This window comes from Pongo pygmaeus, chromosome 2 (assembly GCF_028885625.2).
Source record: "Pongo pygmaeus isolate AG05252 chromosome 2, NHGRI_mPonPyg2-v2.0_pri, whole genome shotgun sequence".
Lineage (NCBI taxonomy): Eukaryota > Metazoa > Chordata > Mammalia > Primates > Hominidae > Pongo > Pongo pygmaeus.
The window spans coordinates 105,703,071-105,721,621 of NC_085930.1; the positions used below are offsets into that span (position 1 = coordinate 105,703,071).

General features: G+C 43.3%; 1 protein-coding gene across 29 annotated transcripts in view; it reads left to right on the top strand.

Moving 5' to 3' along the window:
- Positions 1–18,551, top strand: part of MAP4 (microtubule associated protein 4) — a 228,660-nt gene that overhangs the window by 147,351 nt on the left and 62,758 nt on the right. For 19 of the 29 annotated variants that reach the window (XM_054481858.2, XM_054481811.2, XM_054481830.2 and 16 more), the window contains 5 exons: positions 5,299–5,421; positions 11,757–11,870; positions 14,584–14,706; positions 16,226–17,371; positions 18,390–18,512. In XM_054481858.2, coding sequence (XP_054337833.1) covers positions 5,299–5,421; positions 11,757–11,870; positions 14,584–14,706; positions 16,226–17,371; positions 18,390–18,512 — 1,629 coding nt within the window. The remainder of the gene's footprint in view (positions 1–5,298; positions 5,422–11,756; positions 11,871–14,583; positions 14,707–16,225; positions 17,372–18,389; positions 18,513–18,551) is intronic. The other 10 variants (XM_063661206.1, XM_063661211.1, XM_063661220.1 and 7 more) reach the window with 2 other exon arrangements.

Sequence of the window (18,551 nt, forward strand, 5' to 3'; positions counted from 1 at the left end):
CTGGGTAACCTATTTGTGTTGACATCCCATTTAAAGTTGGCTTTTGGGGCCAGATGCAGTGACACATGCCTGTAATCCCAGCACTTTGGGAGGCTGAGGCAGGCAGATCACTTGGGTTCAGGAGTTTGAGACCAGCCTGGCCAACATGATAAAACCCTGTCTTTACTAAAAATACAAAAAATTAGCCGGGCGTGGTGGCAGGCGCCTGTAGTCCCAGCTACTTGGGAGGCTGAGGCAGGAGAATGGTGTGAACCCGGGAGGCAGATCTTGCAGTGAGCCCAGATCGCACCACTGCACTCCAGCCTGGGTGACAGAGCGAGACTCTGTCTCTAAAAAAAAAAAAAAAAAAAAAAAAAAAAAAAAAGCCGGGCAGGGTGGCATATGCCAGTAGTCCCAGCTACTTGGCAGGCTGAGGTGAGAGGATCGCTTGAGCCAGGGAGGTCGAGGCTGCAGTGAGCTATGATCGCACTACCGCACTCCAGCTTGGGTGACAGAGTGAGACCCTGTCTCAAAAAAAAGAAAGAAAAAAACTTTATTGAGGTGTAATTTACATACCCAAAAATTTACCTGTTGTAAGTGTGGAAGTAAATGATTCTTATTAAAATTACGGAGTAGAAATGATTCTTAGTAATGTTATGGAGTTGTGCAACCATCACTGTAATCCATCATTAGAACATTTTTTTATTACCCTAAAAGTTTCCTTGAGCCCATTTACAAAGCCAGTCCCTATTCTGACCTACAGTTTCAGGTGACCATTGATCTGCTTCCTGTTATAGTTCTGTATGTTCTAGAAATTTCATATAAATGGAATCATACAGTATATATTCTTTGGTGTCTTGCTTTCCTCACTTAGCATAATGCTTTTGAGATTCTTCTCTACAAAAATTAAAAAAAATTAGCCAGGCGTGGTGGCGTGCACCTGTAGTCCCAGCTACTCTTGAGGCTGAGGCAGGAAGATCTCTTGAGCCCAGGAGTTTAAGGTTGCAGTGAGCTGTGATCATGCCACTGCACTCCAGCCTGAGCAACAAAGCAGGACTGTCTCAAAAATAAAAACAAAAAAAGATAGCCAAGCACGGTGGTGTACACCTGTGGTCTCAGCTATAGGTGTCTCTTGCAGAGGCAAGAGGATTACTTGAGCCCAGGAGTTTGAGGCTGCAAGGCAGTATGATTGCACCTGTGAATAGCCGCTGCACTCTAATAGTCTGGGCAACATAATGAGACCCCACCTCTAAAAGTAAAGTAGAAATTAAAAATGGATACAGGACTTAGGCAGACACGTCTCCAAAGAAAACATACAAATGCCAGATGAACACATGAAAAAATGCTCAACATCATTAGTCATTAGAGTAGTCCAAATCAAAACCACAATAAGATGCCACTTCTTACCACATCTAGGGTGACTACGATAAAAAAAGATAACAACATGTTGGTGAAGATGTGAAGAAATTGGAGTCCTCATGTATTGTTGTTGGGATTGTAAAATGATGCAGCCATTTTGGAAAACAGCAGTGTCTCAAAATATTAAACATAAAGTTGCTTTATGACCCAGCAGTTCTACTCCTAGGGATATATCCAAGATAATTGAAACATGTTCCCACAAAAACCTGTACATGAATGTTCATAGCAGCATTATTCACAATATCCAAAAAGTAGAAACAACCAAATGTCAACTGATGAATGGATAAACAAAGTGTGGTGGATCTACACAGTGGAATGTTATTTGGCTATAAAAAGGAATAAAGTTCAGTTACCATACTACAGCATGGATGAACCTTGAAAACATTGTGCCAAATGAAAGAGGTCAGTCACAAAAGATGACATATTGTGTAGCTTCATTTATATGAAATATCTAGATTAGGCAAATCCTTGGGAACAAAAAGTAGACGAGTGGTTACCAAGGGGTAGGGAAAAGTGGGAAAGGAGAAAAGATATGGGATTTCTTTTTTGGAGTGAAGAAAATGTTCTGAAGTTAGATAGTGGTGATGGTTGTATAACTGTGTATATGCTAAAAAACCTTTGAACTCTACTTTAAAAGGGTGAATTTTGTGAATTATACTCAATAAAGCTGTTATTTAAAAAATAAAAAGAGGCTGGTCCAAAGGTAGTGAGTTATCTCAATTGTTCACAGTCAGTTACAGATTGAACTCCATGTTCCACTCTTTCCCTGCTTCTCACTGTTGTACTTGACTAGTCTTTAAAAATATAGATAGAGCCAGGCACAGTGGCTCAAGCCTGTAATCCTAGGACTTGAGAAGGTTGAGATCAGAGAACTGCTTGAGCCCAGAAGTTGGAGACCAGCCTGGGCAACATAATGAGACCCTGTCTCTTAAAAAAAAAAAAAAAAAAAAAAAAAAATTGTTTAAATTAGGCAGGTGTGGTGGCAAGCACCTATATTTGTAGCTACTTGGGAGGCTGAGGTGAAAGGATTGCATGAGCTTGGGAAGTTGAGGCTGCAGTCAGCCATGATCCACACTGCTGCATTCCAGCCTGGATGACAGAGCAAGACCCTGTCTCAACAACAAAAAAAGAGCACCTTTGAGAAAAACAAAAATAAATAAATAAAAGGAAACCACCAAACTACCATTTTACACATTCTCAAAATTGCTCCTGTCAGTCTTTTTGTACAGCCTTTTTTTTAAAATAGGGCCTTTTTCTGTCACCAAGGCAGTAGTAGTGTGATCACAGGTGACTGCAGCCTCGACTTCCCAGGCTCAAGCAATCTTCCTGCTTTAGCATCCTGAGTAGCTGAAACTACAGGCACTCGTCACCATGCTTGGCTAATTTTTTTTTGTATGTTTTTGTAGAGACAGGGTCTCACTGTGTTGCCCAGGCTGGTCTCAAACTCCTGGGCTCAGGTGATCTTCTTGCCTCAGCCTCCCGAAGTACTGGGATTACAGGCATGAACCATTGTGCCTGGCCTGATAACAGCCATTTCAGTGGTTTTGTAGTAGGATCTCATTGTAGTTTTAATTTGCATTTACCTAGGGACTGATGAGCTTCATTCATGTGCATATTACGCATTATATATTTTCTTTGGTAAAATGTCTATTGAAAATTTAGCCAATTTTTTTTTTTTTTTTGAGACAGGATCTCGCTCTGTCACCCAGGCCGGAGTGCAGTGGTGTGATCTCCGCTCACTGCAAGCTCTGCCTACCAGGTTCACGCCATTCTCCTGCCTCAGCCTCCTGAGTAGCTGGGACTACAGGCATCCTCCACCATGCCTGGCTAAATTTTTTTTTGTATTTTTAGTAGACAGGGTTTCACTGTGTTACCCAGGATGGTCTCGATTTCCTGACCTCGTGATCTGCCCACCTTGGCCTCCCAAAGTGCTGGGGTTATAGGCGTGAGCCACTGCGCCTGGCCATCAAGTTTTAAATTGAGTTGTTTATCTTATAATTGTATTGTGAGAGATTATAATCTCTTCTACATACAAATCTTTTATCAGATTTATGATTTGCAGATATTTCTCGAAGTCTATGACTTCTCTTTTCATTTTCTTTAATAGTACCTTTGTTGTTGTCTTTTGTTTTTTTGCTTGGTTTTGTTTTTTGAGACGCAGTCTCACTCTGTTGCCCCAGGCTGCAGTACAGTGAGGCAATGTCAGCTCACTGCAACCTTTGCCTCCCAGGCTCAGGCGATTCTCCTGCCTCAGCCTCCCGAGTAGCTGGGACTGCAGGCGCACGCCACCAGGCCCAGCTAATTTTTGTATTTTTTAGTAGAGACGGGGTGTCGCCCTGTTGGCCAGGCTGGTCTTGAATTCCTGACTTCAGGTGATCCACCCACCTCGGCCTCCCAAAGTGCTGGGATTACAGGCGTGAGCCACCGTGCCTGGCCATTTAATAGTATCTTTGAAAAGCAAAAGTTTTAAATTTTCATGATGTCCCATTTATATATTTTGTCTCTTACAGATAGTGCTTTTGGTGACATGTCTAAGAAATCTTTGCCTAATCCAGTCACAAAGATTTTCTCCTGTTTATAAGTTTTTTTAGTTTTAACTCTTACATTAGGTCTTTATCTTTTTTTTTTTTTTTTTTTTTTTGCATAATAAGTTAGCAAGTGAGCTACGTTAGGTCTTTGATCTGTTTCGAGTTAACTTTTACGTATGGTATGTGGTAAGTGTCCAGTTGTTTCTGTATCATTTGTTGAAAAAAAAAATTTTTTTCTGGGTTGAATATAATTATGTTGAATTATATTATGTTTGTAGATAGCCAGTTGACCCTAACTTTGTATGTTTCTTTCTGAACCTGTTCTGTTCCATTTATCTAAGTGTGTTGTCAATACCACACTGAGTTGGTACAGTCTTGCTCTGTCACCCAGGCTGCAGTGCAGTGGCACAATCTTGGCTCACTGCAACCTTCCGACTCCCAGGTTCAAGTGATTCTCGTGCCTCAGCCTCCTGAGTAGCCAGAATTACAGGCATGCACCACCATGCCCAGCTAATTTTTGTATTTTTGCTAGAGACAGGGTTTCACCATGTTGGTCAGGCTGGTCTCGAACTCCTGACCTCAAAGTGATCCTCCTGCCTCAGCCTCCCAAAGTGTTGGGATTACAGGTGGTGAGCCACTTCTCCTGGCCTGAGTTGGTACGTTTATAATAACTTTTGAAATCAGGTTGTGTAAGCCCTTCAACTGTTTTTCTTCAAAATTGTTTTGGCTTTTCTAGGTTTTTTGCATTTTTATATAAATTATGGAATGAGCTTATTTTGTAATTTCCTCAATATATTCGTCATTTTCAGGATTGCCATCTTAACAGTATTGAATCTGTCATTCCTGAACATGTTATACCTTTCCACTTATTTAGGCTGGCTTTTTTTTTTTTTTTAATTCCACCTCCCTGAAATTGTTGCTTTTGACAGTTTTATCTTTGTTCTTTCATGTGGAGAAATCACTACCCTCTTCGTGCCTGCATAACCTAGAAGTCACTCTGTAGTGTTTTTTTAACCTTAATGACCTACTTTATTTCCTTCTATCTTAAAATTTTTTTTAGTGACGGAGTCTTGCTATGTTGCCCAGGTTGGAGTGCAGTAGCTATTCACAGGTGCGATCATAGTGCACTACAGCCTCAAACTCCTGGGTTCAGGTAATCCTGTCTCAGTCTCCCAAGTAAATGGGGCTACCGATGCACCATTGCACCCAGCTCCTTTTATCTTTCAATTAAAAGAAAAAAGTTTTCTTGTAAGACACTAGCTAGATAGGATTTTTTATATTGTACTAGCTGTAATACTTTGTAGAAATTCCACTGTAGTGGAGGAGAAAACTGTAATATCTTGTAACTTTTGTTTTGTGTCTCTATTTTAAGGGTCTCCAACTGAATTCCTTGAAGAGAAAATGGCCTACCAGGAATACCCAAATAGCCAGAACTGGCCAGAAGATACCAACTTTTGTTTCCAACCTGAGCAAGTGGTCAATCCTATCCAGACTGGTAAGTGCTGGCTTGCTCGTGACTACTAAATGTGTGCTATGACATAAATGTGAAAAAGCTACAACCACCATTCAGATGAAAATATTTTAGCTTAAGTATAGATCACAAAGTACAACCTTAGCATTGGTTTGTCCCTTTCTCTTCTTCATTTATCCTTTCCTTTGAGACAGTTAATGCCCTCTAGTTCCCTGTTCTTCAAAACCTATTTTAAATACATTATCTGAAATTCATATACACTGAAGATTAGAGGATCCATAGTACCTTAGAACCTTAATTCTTCCAGAAGGAATTATTATGGTAATGTTAAACCAGTGCTGTTTTGTGCCAGGCACAGTGCTAGAGCCTTTATATACACATTATCGGTATTTCTTACCTAACTCTGCCAAATATATGTATCCTTTTTTGACAGAAGAGAAAGCTGATTCATACCCACTTTCTATAAAATTAAAAACAGGCCGGGTGTGGTGGCTTACGCCTGTAATCCCAACACTTTGGGAGGCCAAAGTGGGCGGATCACCTGAGTTCGAGAGTTCGAGACGAGCCTGACCAACATGGATAAACCCTGTCTCTACTAAAAATACAAAATTAGGCAGGTGTGGTGGCATATGTCTGTAATCCCAGCTACTCAGGAGGCTGAGGCAGGAGAGAGAATTGCTTGAACCTGGGAGACGGAGGTTGCAGTGAGCCGAGATCGCGCCACTGCATCCCGGCCTGGGCAACAAGAGCGAAACTCCATCTCAAAAAAAAAAAAAAAAAAAAAAAAAAGCCTATCTGTAGTAGCCCAGAGCTAGAGTTGGTAGGAAGAATGAGTTCCAAAAGAGCCTCAAAGGAATAGCTTTGGTACTTCCCTGTTAGCCAGGTTGAGAGCTCAAGTTATGTTTCCACTTAAATAAGGCTTCTTTTTTTGACATCTAACATATAAGATGCTCATCGTTTGTTTCAAATAACCTAGTATGTGATGTTCTGTACCATTTGTCAGTTATTGGCTTTCCTAGATACAAAGTAATTTGGTGGGGGGGGGAAGAAAAAGCTATATTGAGATATAATTCTTTTTTCTTTTTTTGAGACAGAGTTTCGCTCTGTCACCCAGGCTGGAGTGCAGTGGCGCAATCTCAGCTTACTGCAACCTCTGCCTCCTGAGTTCAGGCGATTCTCCTGCCTCAGCCTCCCGTATAGCTGGAATTACAGGTGCCCACCACACCCAACTAATTGTTTATATTTTTAGTAGAGACAAGATTTCACCATGTTGACCAGGCTGATCTCAAACTCCTGACCTCAGATGATCTGTCCACCTCAGCCTCCCAAAGTGCTGGGATTACAGGTGTGAGCCACTGCGCCTGGCCAATAATTCATGATACCATACAGTTTACCCATTTAAAGTATATAATTTGGCCAGATTCAGTGACTTGTGCCTGTAATCCCAGCACTTTGTGAGGCATAGGTGGGATGATCACTTGAGGCCAAGAGTTTGAGACCAGCCTGAAAAACACAATGAGATTCTGTCTCTACAAAAAATTTTAAAAGTTAGCTGGTTGTGGCAGCACATGCCTGTAGTCCTAGCTACTCGGGAGGCTGGGGTGGGGGAATCACTTGAGTCTGCCACTTCAAAGCTGCAGTTACCTAGGATCGTGCTGCTGTACTCTAGCGTGGGCAACACAGCAAGACCCTGTCCCTGATAGATGTGTAGACAGACAGACAGATAGGTAGAGTAGATAGAGTAGATAAATAGAGTAACTTAGGCCAGGCGTGGTGGCTCACACCTGTAATCCCAGCACTTTGGGAGGCCGAGGCGGGTGGATCACCTGAGGTCAGGAGTTCGAGGCCAGCCCGGCCAACGTGGTGAAACCTCGTCTCTACTAAAAATAAAAAAATCAGCCGGGCATGGTGGCGGGCGCCTGTAATCCCAGCTACTTGGGAGGCTGAGTTTGGAGGATCGTTTGAGCCCGGGAGGCAGAGGTTGCAGTGAGCCGAGACTGTCCCACTGAACTCCAGCTTGGGTGACAGAGCCAGACCCTGTCTTAATAAAATAAAATAAATAAAATAGAGTAACTGAATTCCACTGAATTGGCCGGGCGTGGTGGCTCACACCTGTAATCCCAGCACTTTGGGAGGCTGAGGCGGGCAGATCACCTGAGGTCAGGAGTTCGAGACCAGCCTGGCCAACATGGTGAAACCCCATCTCTACTAAAAATACAAAAAAATAGCCAGGCATGGTGGTGCGCACCTGTAATCCCAGCTACTCGGGAGGCTAAGGCAGGAGAATCACTTGAGCCCGGGAGGTGGAGGTTGCAGTGAGCCAAGATCGTGCCATTGTACTCCAGCTTGGGCAACGAGCGAAACTCTGTCTCCAAAAAAATTCCGCTGAATTGTACTCTATCTACTTATCTATCTATTTGTCTATTTATGGTTATAACCATAACCAGATTCAATTTTAGAACACTTTTATTACCACAAAAATAAACTCTGTACCTTTTAAATATCACCCCCATCTCCCTATCCACTGCAACCCTAAGCAACTACCAATTTGCTTTTTGTCTCTATAAATTTGCTTAGATTGGACATTTTATATAAAGGGAATCATATAAAGTGGTTTCTTTGTGACTGCTTTTTTTCACTTAGCATAATGTTTTGAGGAGTCCTGCATTTTGTGGCATGTATCAGTACTTTCGTTATGGACACGTAATATTCCATTGTATGGCTGTACCATATTTTGTTCATTATTTTATTTTTTTGAGACAGAATCTCCCTCCGTCGCCCAGGCTGGAGTGTAGTGGCACAATCTGGGCTCATTGCAGCCTTGACCGCCCAAGCTCAAATGATAAATAAATAAATAATTTAAATCAGGAAGAAGAGGAGCCAGCAAGGGTAACAAAGGAATGACCAATTTTGAGTAGGAAAAAAAATTCAGCGGAGTTTAATTTCCTGAAAGTTGAGTGTGGTAGTCAGCTGCCAAGATGGCTCCCAATGATCCCTGCCTCCTGGTATTGATACCCTTGTGTAGTCACCTCCCATGTGGTACTAGGTTTGGTCTGTGTGATCGTAGAATAGATGGCAGAAATAATAGTGTGTCATTTCTAAGATTAAATTACAGAAAATATCATAGCTTCAGCCGGGCGCTGTGGCTCAACGCCTGTAATCCCAGCACTTTGGGAGGCTGAGGCAGGTGGATCACGAGGTCAAGAGATGGAGACCATCCTGGCCAACATGGTGAAACCCTGTCTCTCCTAAAAATACAAAAAATTAGCCAGGTGTGGTGGCGGGTGCCTGTAGTCCCAGCTACTTGGGAGGCTGAGGCAGGAGAATTGCTTGAACCCGGGAGGCAGAGGTTGCAGTAAGCTGAGATCACGCCACTGCACTCCAGCCTGGGCGACAGAGCGAGACTCCATCTCAAAAAAAAAATATCGTAGCTTCCATCTTGATCACTCTGGGTTTACTCATCATGAGGAAAGCCAGCTGATATAGAGAGGCACACATTGGAGAGGAGCAGAGGCCTCCATTCAACGGCCATGTAAGCCATCTTAACAGGCAGGTTCTGCAGCCCCAGTCAAGTCTTCAGATCACCACAGCCCCTGGCCAACCGCTGGACTGCAACCTTGTGAGAAACCCTAGTCATGGAGCTGGGGGAGAAATAGGTTCTGGGGCACATTTTGAAGGTCAAGGGCAATGGATTTTCTGATGGGTTGGCTGTGGTGTGTGAAAAAGAGGAGGTCCAGGATGACTCCAAGGTGTTTTGCAAAAAACATAGAAGGATAGAATGCCATTAGAGATGGAAAGACTATATAATGAGTAGATTTGGAAACATGCTACATAAAGTCTGAAAATAAGGGGAGAGGTCTAGAGGTCTTGAGATATAAATTCAGGTGTCATCAACCTATAGATGGAATTTTAAATTGTGGGATTAGAGGAGAGGGAATGTAGAGAGAGAAAAGGTTTGTCCTCCTCCTCATAACCACTCAGTTCTTTAGTTCTCAGCTTAAATACTTATCAAGCAAAGATCTCCCTTGACTTGAACCAAAATATATCCTGTGGCTAAATGTTCCCATCCCTGACCTTGTACATCTTTGGGTTTTTTAGAGCATACTGGGTCTGCCATGTGGTAGGCACCCAGTAAAAAATTAATGACTAAATGACAGAACTCTGTAAGAATCATCTATTTTTACATGTAATTTAGCAAGCTCCCATCTTAAGGTGCAAACCATCCAGAATTTACTCTGTTTGATGCTTTAAGAATCTTTTTTTCCCTCAAGGGAAGTGTGAAAGGCAGAGCAAGCAGCAAGCTACCCCAAACCATATAGAACTGGGAAGAAGCAATGTTTATCATCTCTCTCATATTCTATCTCCCCTACTTTTCTTTTTTTTAATTTTGTTCTGTTTTTATTATTTATTTTGAGATGGAGTTTCACTCTGTCACTCAGGCTGTAGCTCAGTGGTATAACCACAGCTCACCACAGACTCAACCTCCCCAGGCTCAAGTGATCCTCCCACCTCAGCCTTCTGAGTAGCTGGGACTGCAGGCATGCGCCACCATGCCTGGCTAATTTTTCCGTTTTTTGAAAATAACGGTGTTTTTTTTTTAAAAAAAAAAAACAAAAAACAGGCTGTGTTTTTTGTTTTTAAAGATGGGAGGTCTCGCTGTGTTGCCCAGACAGGAGTGCAGTGACTATTCAGTCGCCATATCATAGTGCACTGCAGCCTTGAACCCCTGGGCTCAAGAAGATCCTCCCACCTCAGCCTCTCAAGTAGCTGGAGTGTGTGCCACTTTTCCAGGCTCCCATGGTTTTCTGAAGAAGAAGCCTCAACAAGTTTCCCAATATTGCCTTCTGCTTGTTCACACTTCCCGATGCAGTGGTCTCCCCTAATCCTGAAATTTCTTACAAAAAGAGGGTGGTATAGCTGCCTCAGAGCCAAGAAAATGAACATTCTCTCAAGGCCTGGGCTTTTATGCAGCTGTCTCTGACAATTGAAGTGTCTTAAGGGAGGGATGTGTTAGTGTCCCTCAGGAACTAGTTGGAAATGCAGATTCTCAGGAACCAGCAATCTTTATTTTAACAAGCCTTCAGGATGATTAAGATAATAAGATAAATTCCAAGAAGGCCTCTTCAGAAAGTGGAACCCTTGTTTAGCCTGAACAGCTTTGCTTTTTTTTCTTTTATCTTTTTTTTTTTTTTTTTTTTTTTTTTGAGACAGTCTCACTCTATCGCCCAGGCTGGAGTGCAGTGGCGCCATCTCGGCTCACTGCAACCTCCGCCTCCCGGGTTCAAGCGATTTTCCTGCCTCAGCCTCCCGGGTAGCTGGGACTACCGGCACGTGCCACCAAGCCTGACTAATTTTTTTTATATTTTTAGTAGAGATGGGGTTTCACTCTATTAGCTAGGATGGTCTCAATCTCCTGACCTTGTGATCCGCCTGCCTCGGCCTCCCAAAGTGCTGGGATTACAGGCATGAACCACCATGCCCGGCCCTGCTTTTTTTTCATGTACAAAATCACAAAGAGTTTACCTCATGTTTTGAGTGCTTTTATTCATGCCAGCTCCTGAGTCAAGAGTTTATTTCTTCTGTTAGGATAACAATTGTTTATCTTGTCCCATTCAGACAGTTTTGAAATGCAGTTTTCTTCATCATGTCCACATGAGGTGAAAAATTACTTGTTGGTTTTTTTTTAAGCTTCTTAATGGCTCTGTCTTTTTAAAAAGTAACTTAAAATGAATGTTATATAAATATATATTGAAAATTTAGTTTTCTCTATACTTTAACCTCTTAGAGTGTTCGTTATACAGTTGAGCATTAGTTGCCCTTTTTGTTTTATACATTTGTTGGCTATCTGATGTACATAACCAAATCTTAGAGGAGGGATTATTTATTATTAACTCATAACAAATGAATTAGTGAATATTGATTCTCTACCATGTGCAGTCACATATGATTTCAGTTTACTTACTATTGACAACTCATCTATATTCATCATAGGATAATAAGAAATATTGGCCGGGCACGGTGGCTCACGCCTGTAATCCTAACACTTTGGGAGGCCGAGGTGGGCAAATCACTTGAGATCAGGAGTTTGAGACCAGCCTGGCCAACATGGAGAAACCCTGTCTCTACAAAAAAATACAAAAATTAGCCAGGCATGGTGGCGAGCACCTGTAATCCCAGCTACTTAAGAGGCTGAGGCAGGAGAATTGCTTGAACCTGGGAGGTGGAGGTTACAGTGAACCAAGATGGCACCACTGCACTCCAGCCTTAGCAAGACTCCGCCTCAGAAAAAAAAAAAAGAAATATTAATCTTCCTAGTTGCATTCACCAGGAATGAGTTTTGGATTTCTTCTATATTCCAGATCCCTTTAAGATGTACCATGATGATGACCTGGCAGATTTGGTCTTTCCTTCCAGTGCAACAGCTGATACTTCAATATTTGCAGGACAAAATGATCCCTTGAAAGACAGTTACGGTATGGCTTCTCCAAATGGATTTATTCTGTAGGGAAGGAGAAAAATTTTTTTCTTTACTCATCTTTGGTTCACTGACTAGGGCTCTGTGACAAAAGATTGATTAACAAGAAAAAAGAGACCAAAGTTTAAAATGTGAATTTAATATGTACATGAGAGGTACCTAGAGAATGAGTAACTCCACAAGAGGTGGCTTTAGAATTCCACCTTATATAGCTTCTTCAATAAAGAATGTTAAAATTTTTTTTTTGAGAAGTGAGAAGATGAAGGAAAAGACTTTTGAGTCTCTAGGGGCCGTAAATTGTGGGAGACAGGTAAATGGTAGGTAAAAGCTAGTTAGTAAAGGTTGCTATGTAGATTCCTATGGTGCCATCTCCAGGCTAATAATAGCCTTCAGCTTAAAAAAGTCCTTATGCCAAAGTAACATATTTTGGGGTGGCATATTCTGGTGTCCTTTAGTTGTTTAATGCCAAACAATCAACATGGCCTTTCACACATCACCTTTGAAGTTAACCACTAAGAAAAGTCAGATTTAGGGGCTGTGGGTGTGACAAGGCTCTCTTTGGATTAATCAAAGGAGACAATTCACAGATTCACAGTTGGGCTGTAATCTCCCCTTTTTTTTGAGACAGGGTCTCACTCTGTCACCCAGGTTGGAGTGTAGTGATGCGATCACGGCCCACTGCAGCCTTGGCCTCCTGGTCAGGTGATCCTCCCACCTCAATCTCCTGAGCAGCTGGGATTACAGGTGTGTACCACTATGCCTGGCTAATTTTTTGTAGAGATGGGGTTTTGCCACGTTGCCCAGGCTGGTCTTGAACTCCTGGGCTCAAGTGATCCACCCGCTTCAGCCTCCCAAAGTGCTGGGATTACAGGCGTGAGCCTTTGCACCCAGCCACATTTGTCTACTTCTTCATTTACAGCTGGGCACAGTGGCTCATGCTTGTAACCCTAGCACTTTGGGAAGCTGAGGCGACAGGATTGCTTGAGCCCAGCAATTTGAAACCAATCTGGGCAACATAGGGAGATCCTGTCCTACAAAAAATTTTAAAATTCAGCCAGGCGTGGTGGCACATACCTGTAGTCTCAGCTACTCAGGAGGTTGAGGTGGAAGGATCGCTTGAGCCCAGAAGGTCGAGGCTGCATTGAGCCATGATCATGCCACTGTACTCCAGCCTGGACAACCCTGTCTTAAAAAAACAAAAACAAAAACAAAACAAAACAAAAAAACATCTGGGTGCAGTGGCACACGCCTGTAATCCGAGCACTTTGGGAGGCCAAGGCAGATGGATCATTTGAGGCAAGGAGTTTGAGACCAGCCTGGCCAAAATGGTGAAATCCTGTCTCTACTAAAAATACAAAAATTAGGCTGGGCCTAATGGCTCATGCCTGTAATCCCAGCACTTTGGGAGGCAGTGGCGGGCAGATCACCTGAGGTCAGGAGTTTGAGACCAGCCTGGCCAACATGGTGAAACCCCATCTCTACTAAAAATAGAAAAATTAGGCCGGGTGTGGTGGCTCATGGCTGTAATCCCAGCACTTTGGGAGACGGAGGTGGGCAGATATCCTGAGGTCAGGAGTTCGAGACCAGCCTGGCCAACATGGTGAAACACTGTCTCTACTAAAAATACAAAAATTAGCTGGGCGTGGTAGCAGACACCTATAATCCCAGCTACTCAGGAGGCTGAGTCAGAAGAATCACTTGAACCCAGAAGGTGGAGGTTGCAGTGAGCTGAGATCGTGCCATTGCACTCCAGCCTGGGCAACGAGCAAGACTCCATCTCAAAAATTAATAAATAAATATAATAAAAATAAGAAAATTAGCTGGGCATGGTGGCGCATGCCTGTACTCCCAGCTACTCGGGAGGCTGAGGCAGGAGAATCACTTGAACCTGGGAGGTGGAGGTTGTAGTGAGCTGAGATCACGCCACTGCACTCCAGCGTGGGCAACAGAGTGAGACTCCATCTCAAAAACAACAACAACAACAACAAACTGCTACAAAGTATTTTAATAAAATTGTCTTCTAATGTTGGAAAGGGAGGTGTTAATCTCATTTTGCAGATGAAGAAATTAAGACTCGCAGTTTTTTACTATAGTATATTATGTTGGTTGTGGTGTTGGAACTAGAGTTCAATCATTAATATTTTGAATCTTTATATTACCCTGTAGAAGGTAGCCAATGAATGTTGATTAATGGCACTACTGGGATATACTATACCACCTACTAACAACTAGCTAAAACCTGAAGAATGTCAGCAGTGTTTCTCTTAAAACTTGTTTGCGTTGTCGGCCGGGTGCGGTGGCTCACACCTGTAATCCCAGCACTATGGGAGGCCAAGGCGGGTGGATCACGAGGTCAGGATTTCGAGACCAATCTGGCCAACATAGTGACACCCCATCTCTATTAAAAATACAAAAAAATTAGCCAGGTGTGGTGGTGTGTGCTTGTAGTCCCAGCTACTTGAGAGGCTGAGGCAGGAGAATGGCGTGAACCCAGGAGGCGGAGGTTGCAGCGAGCCAAAATCGTGCCATTGCACTCCAGCCCGGGTGACAGTGCGAGACTCCGTCTCAAAAAAAGGAAAAAAAAACTTTTTTTGCATTGTTTTTATTAGTCTGTGTCTTCCTGGCAATATATGCAGCTGATTTTAAATATCAAATACCTTTTGTTTCCAATGTTTACTAAGTTTCAAAATGTATTTGTATTTCAATATTAGGTATGTCTCCCTGCAACACAGCTGTTGTACCTCAGGGGTGGTCTGTGGAAGCCTTAAACTCTCCACACTCGGAGTCCTTTGTTTCCCCAGAGGCTGTTGCAGAACCTCCTCAGCCAACGGCAGGTAAACTATTAGAGACTCCCTTTATCAGTTAATGGTTGCAGTATTGGTAATCAATATAAATCATCAGGTGTATTTTTTAGCAGCTTACAGCAGGTATAAAAATTTCAGAACTATCACAAATGTTTTGCTTATATTAGTGATATCACCACTGGAGGAATTAAATTGTTGAACTATAACACTTAGGGTTAACGGGCAAATAAATACTTTTTGTATTTTTTAATGTATATATATATTTTTTCATCACATTTTCATTGTATTAGGTATCAGAATTTTTTTTTAATTCAGTACAGATTTACGGCCTGGTGTGGTGGCTCACACTTATAATACCAGCGCTTTGGGAAGCTGAGGCAGGCAGATCACTTGAGGTCAGGAGTTCCAGACCAGCCCGGCAAACATGGTGAAACCCCATTTCTACAAAAAATACAAAAATTGGTCCGGGCACGGTGGCTCACGCCTGTAATCCCAACACTTTGGGAGGCCAAGGCGGGCAGATCACCTGAGGTCAGGAGTTCGAGACCAGCCTGGCCAACATGGTGAAACCCCATCTCTACGGGCGTGGTGGCAGGTGCCTGTAATCCCAGCTACTAGGGAGGCTGAGGCAGGAGAATCACTTGAAACCGGAAGGCAGAGGTTGCTGTCAGCCAAGATTGCACCACTGCACTTCAGCCTGGGTGAAAGAGCTAAATAAATAAATAAATAAGCTCAGCGTGGTGGTGTGTACCTATAATCTCAGCTACTAGGGAGGCTGAGACAGGAGAATCGCTTGAACCCGGGAGCCGAGATCATGCTACTGCACTCCAGCTTGGGCAACAGCGTGAGACCCTGTCTCAAAAAACAAAAACAAAAATTCAGTACAGATTTAGAACTCTGGGGTTTTTCTTGATAGGAAGCATGACTGACCTGCTGTCCCACAGATTATCTTTCTAATACTAACTCTGTGCCCATGTTATTTTTTGAAGCCTATGTTTTCTCTCTGCTTTGCCATTTCTCCTCCACTACTTGTCCTCCCAGTATTTTACATCTTATTCTTCCAAGTGTTGAGACTGTCAAAGAGTAGGCAGAATATGTTAGTATGTTACTTGACGTTAGCTTCTTCTTTTTTTTTTTTGAGACGGACTCTTGCCCTGTCCCCCAGGCTGGAGTGCAATGCCGCGATCTCGGCTCATTGCAAACTCCGCCTCCTGGGTTCTAGCAATTCTCCTGCCTCAGCCTCCCAAGTAGCTGGGATTACAGGCGCCTGCCACCACGTGGCTAATTTCTGTATTTTTAGTAGAGACAGGGTTTCACCATGTTTGTCAGGCTGGTCTCGAACTCCTGACCTCAGATGTTCCATCTGCCTCGGCCTCCCAAAGTTCTGGGATTACAGGCGTGAGCCACTGTGCCCGGTCTAACATTAATTCTTAGTTATGTGTACAGTCTTATGGTCACAAAAGCCAAATAATCTTATGCCTGAAGAAAGTAAGCATTTTTAATGCAAAGGTATGAGTAGACAATGATGTGGACTAAATTTCCAATTTAGTTCCCTTAGAGCTAGCCAAGGAGATAGAAATGGCATCAGAAGAGAGGCCACCAGCACAAGCATTGGAAATAATGATGGGACTGAAGACTACTGACATGGCACCATCTAAAGAAACAGAGATGGCCCTCGCCAAGGACATGGCACTAGCTACAAAAACCGAGGTGGCATTGGCTAAAGATATGGAATCACCCACCAAATTAGATGTGACACTGGCCAAGGACATGCAGCCATCCATGGAATCAGATATGGCCCTAGTCAAGGACATGGAACTACCCATAGAAAAAGAAGTGGCCCTGGTTAAGGATGTCAGATGGCCCACAGAAACAGATGTGTCCTCAGCCAAGAATGTGGTACTGCCCACAGAAACAGAGGTAGCCCCAGCCAAGGATGTGACACTGTTCAAAGAAACAGAGAGGGCATCTCCTATAAAAATGGACTTGGCCCCTTTCAAGGACATGGGACCACCCAAAGAAAACGAGATAGACCCAGCCAAGGATTTGATATTACTCTCGGAAATAGAGGTGGCACAGGCTAACGACATTATATCATCCACAGAAATATCCTCTGCTGAGAAGGTGGCTTTGTCCTCAGAAACAGAGGTAGCCCTGACCAGGGATATGACACTGCCCCCAGAAACCAATGTGATCTCGACCAAGGATAAAGCACTGCCTTTAGAAGCAGAGGTGGCCCCATTCAAAGACATGGCTCAACTCCCAGAAACAGAAATGGCCCTGGGCAAGGATGTGGCTCTGTCCACAGTAAGAGAAGTGGGCTCATTGAAGGACATGTCTCCACTGTCAGAAACAGAAATGGCTCTGGGCAAGGATGTGGCTCCACCTACAGAAACAGAAGTAGTTCTTATCAAGAACGTATGTCTGCCTCCAGAAATGGAGGTGGCCCTGACTGAGGATCAGGTCCCAGCCCTCAAAACAGAAGCACCCCTGGCTAAGGATGGGGTTCTGACCCCGGCCAACAATGTGACTCCAGCCAAAGATGTTCCACCACTCTCAGAAACAGAGGCAACACCAGTTCCAATTAAAGACATGGAAATTGCACAAACACAAAAAGGAATAAGTGAGGATTCCCATTTAGAATCTCTGCAGGATGTGGGGCAGTCAGCTGCACCTACTTTCATGATTTCACCAGGTACGTGCTTGTGCTTATTCTCAGTATTTCTCTCTATCAGGGTAGTCTCAAGAAGACTAAGGACAAACATCATGCCAGGTAAAGTACAGACAGTCACACTGTACTTTGCAAGTTTATTCATACTCCTGCTCTCCTAGACAACTCTTTCCCACCTTTACCCTCCTCCCACCTCCAACACCTTTTCTGTGTTCATTCTCTGCTGATTGTCTTGTTTTTCTTCCAGATAAGTCAAGCAATAAAATAGAACATCCACAAACTTCTACTCCATTATCTACCCAACTACTTGTGTCTGTATCCATGGACTCTGCTTATGAAAACTCCCCTGTTTTTATAAGTAAACTGTTCCTGCTCCTAATTAAGACCAACCTCTCCTCATTTTGCCCTAGATTCCATCTCCTCTTTCCTACTCGATATATTGCCCCACGTATTCTTCCCTTTTTTGCCCCCACACCAATTTAAATCCTTTTCCATTGGATCATTCCCACCCATTTAACAAACGTTTGTTATTTTTCCCATCTTAAAAAACGAAACATCGGCCAGGCATGGTGGCTCACACCTGTAATCCCAGCCCTTTGGGCGGCCGAGGTGGGCGGATCACCTGAGATCAGGAGTTCAAGACCAGCCTGACCAACATGGAGAAACCCCGTCTCCACTAAAAATACAAAATTAGCCGGGCATGGTGGCGCATGCCTGTAATCCCAGCTCCTCGGGAGGCTGAGGCAGGAGAATCACTTGAACATGGGAGGCGGAGGTTGTGGTGAGCCGAGATCGCACCATTGCACTCCAGCCTGAGCAACAAAGAGTGAAAAACTCCATCTCAAAAAAAAAAAAAAAAAAAAAAATGTAACATAACTAGACATACCTTCCCAACTTCAGCTTCCAACTATCACTTCACTCCTTTGCTGCCCCTTGTAGGAGAACTCCTCAGAAACTAATCCCATATCCAATTTCTGGCAGGTGGAAAATGGCTGAAATCATGCTTCTCTGAAACGTGTGTGGCTTTTGTTATTACCTTTAGAAACCGTCACAGGAACGGGGAAGAAGTGCAGCTTGCTGGCCGGTGAGGATTCTGTGTTAGAAAAACTAGAGGAAAAGAAACCATGCAACAGTCAACCTTCTGAGCTTTCTTCAGAGACCTCAGGTAAATTAGGAAAACAAAATGAACTCTTTGAAACAAATT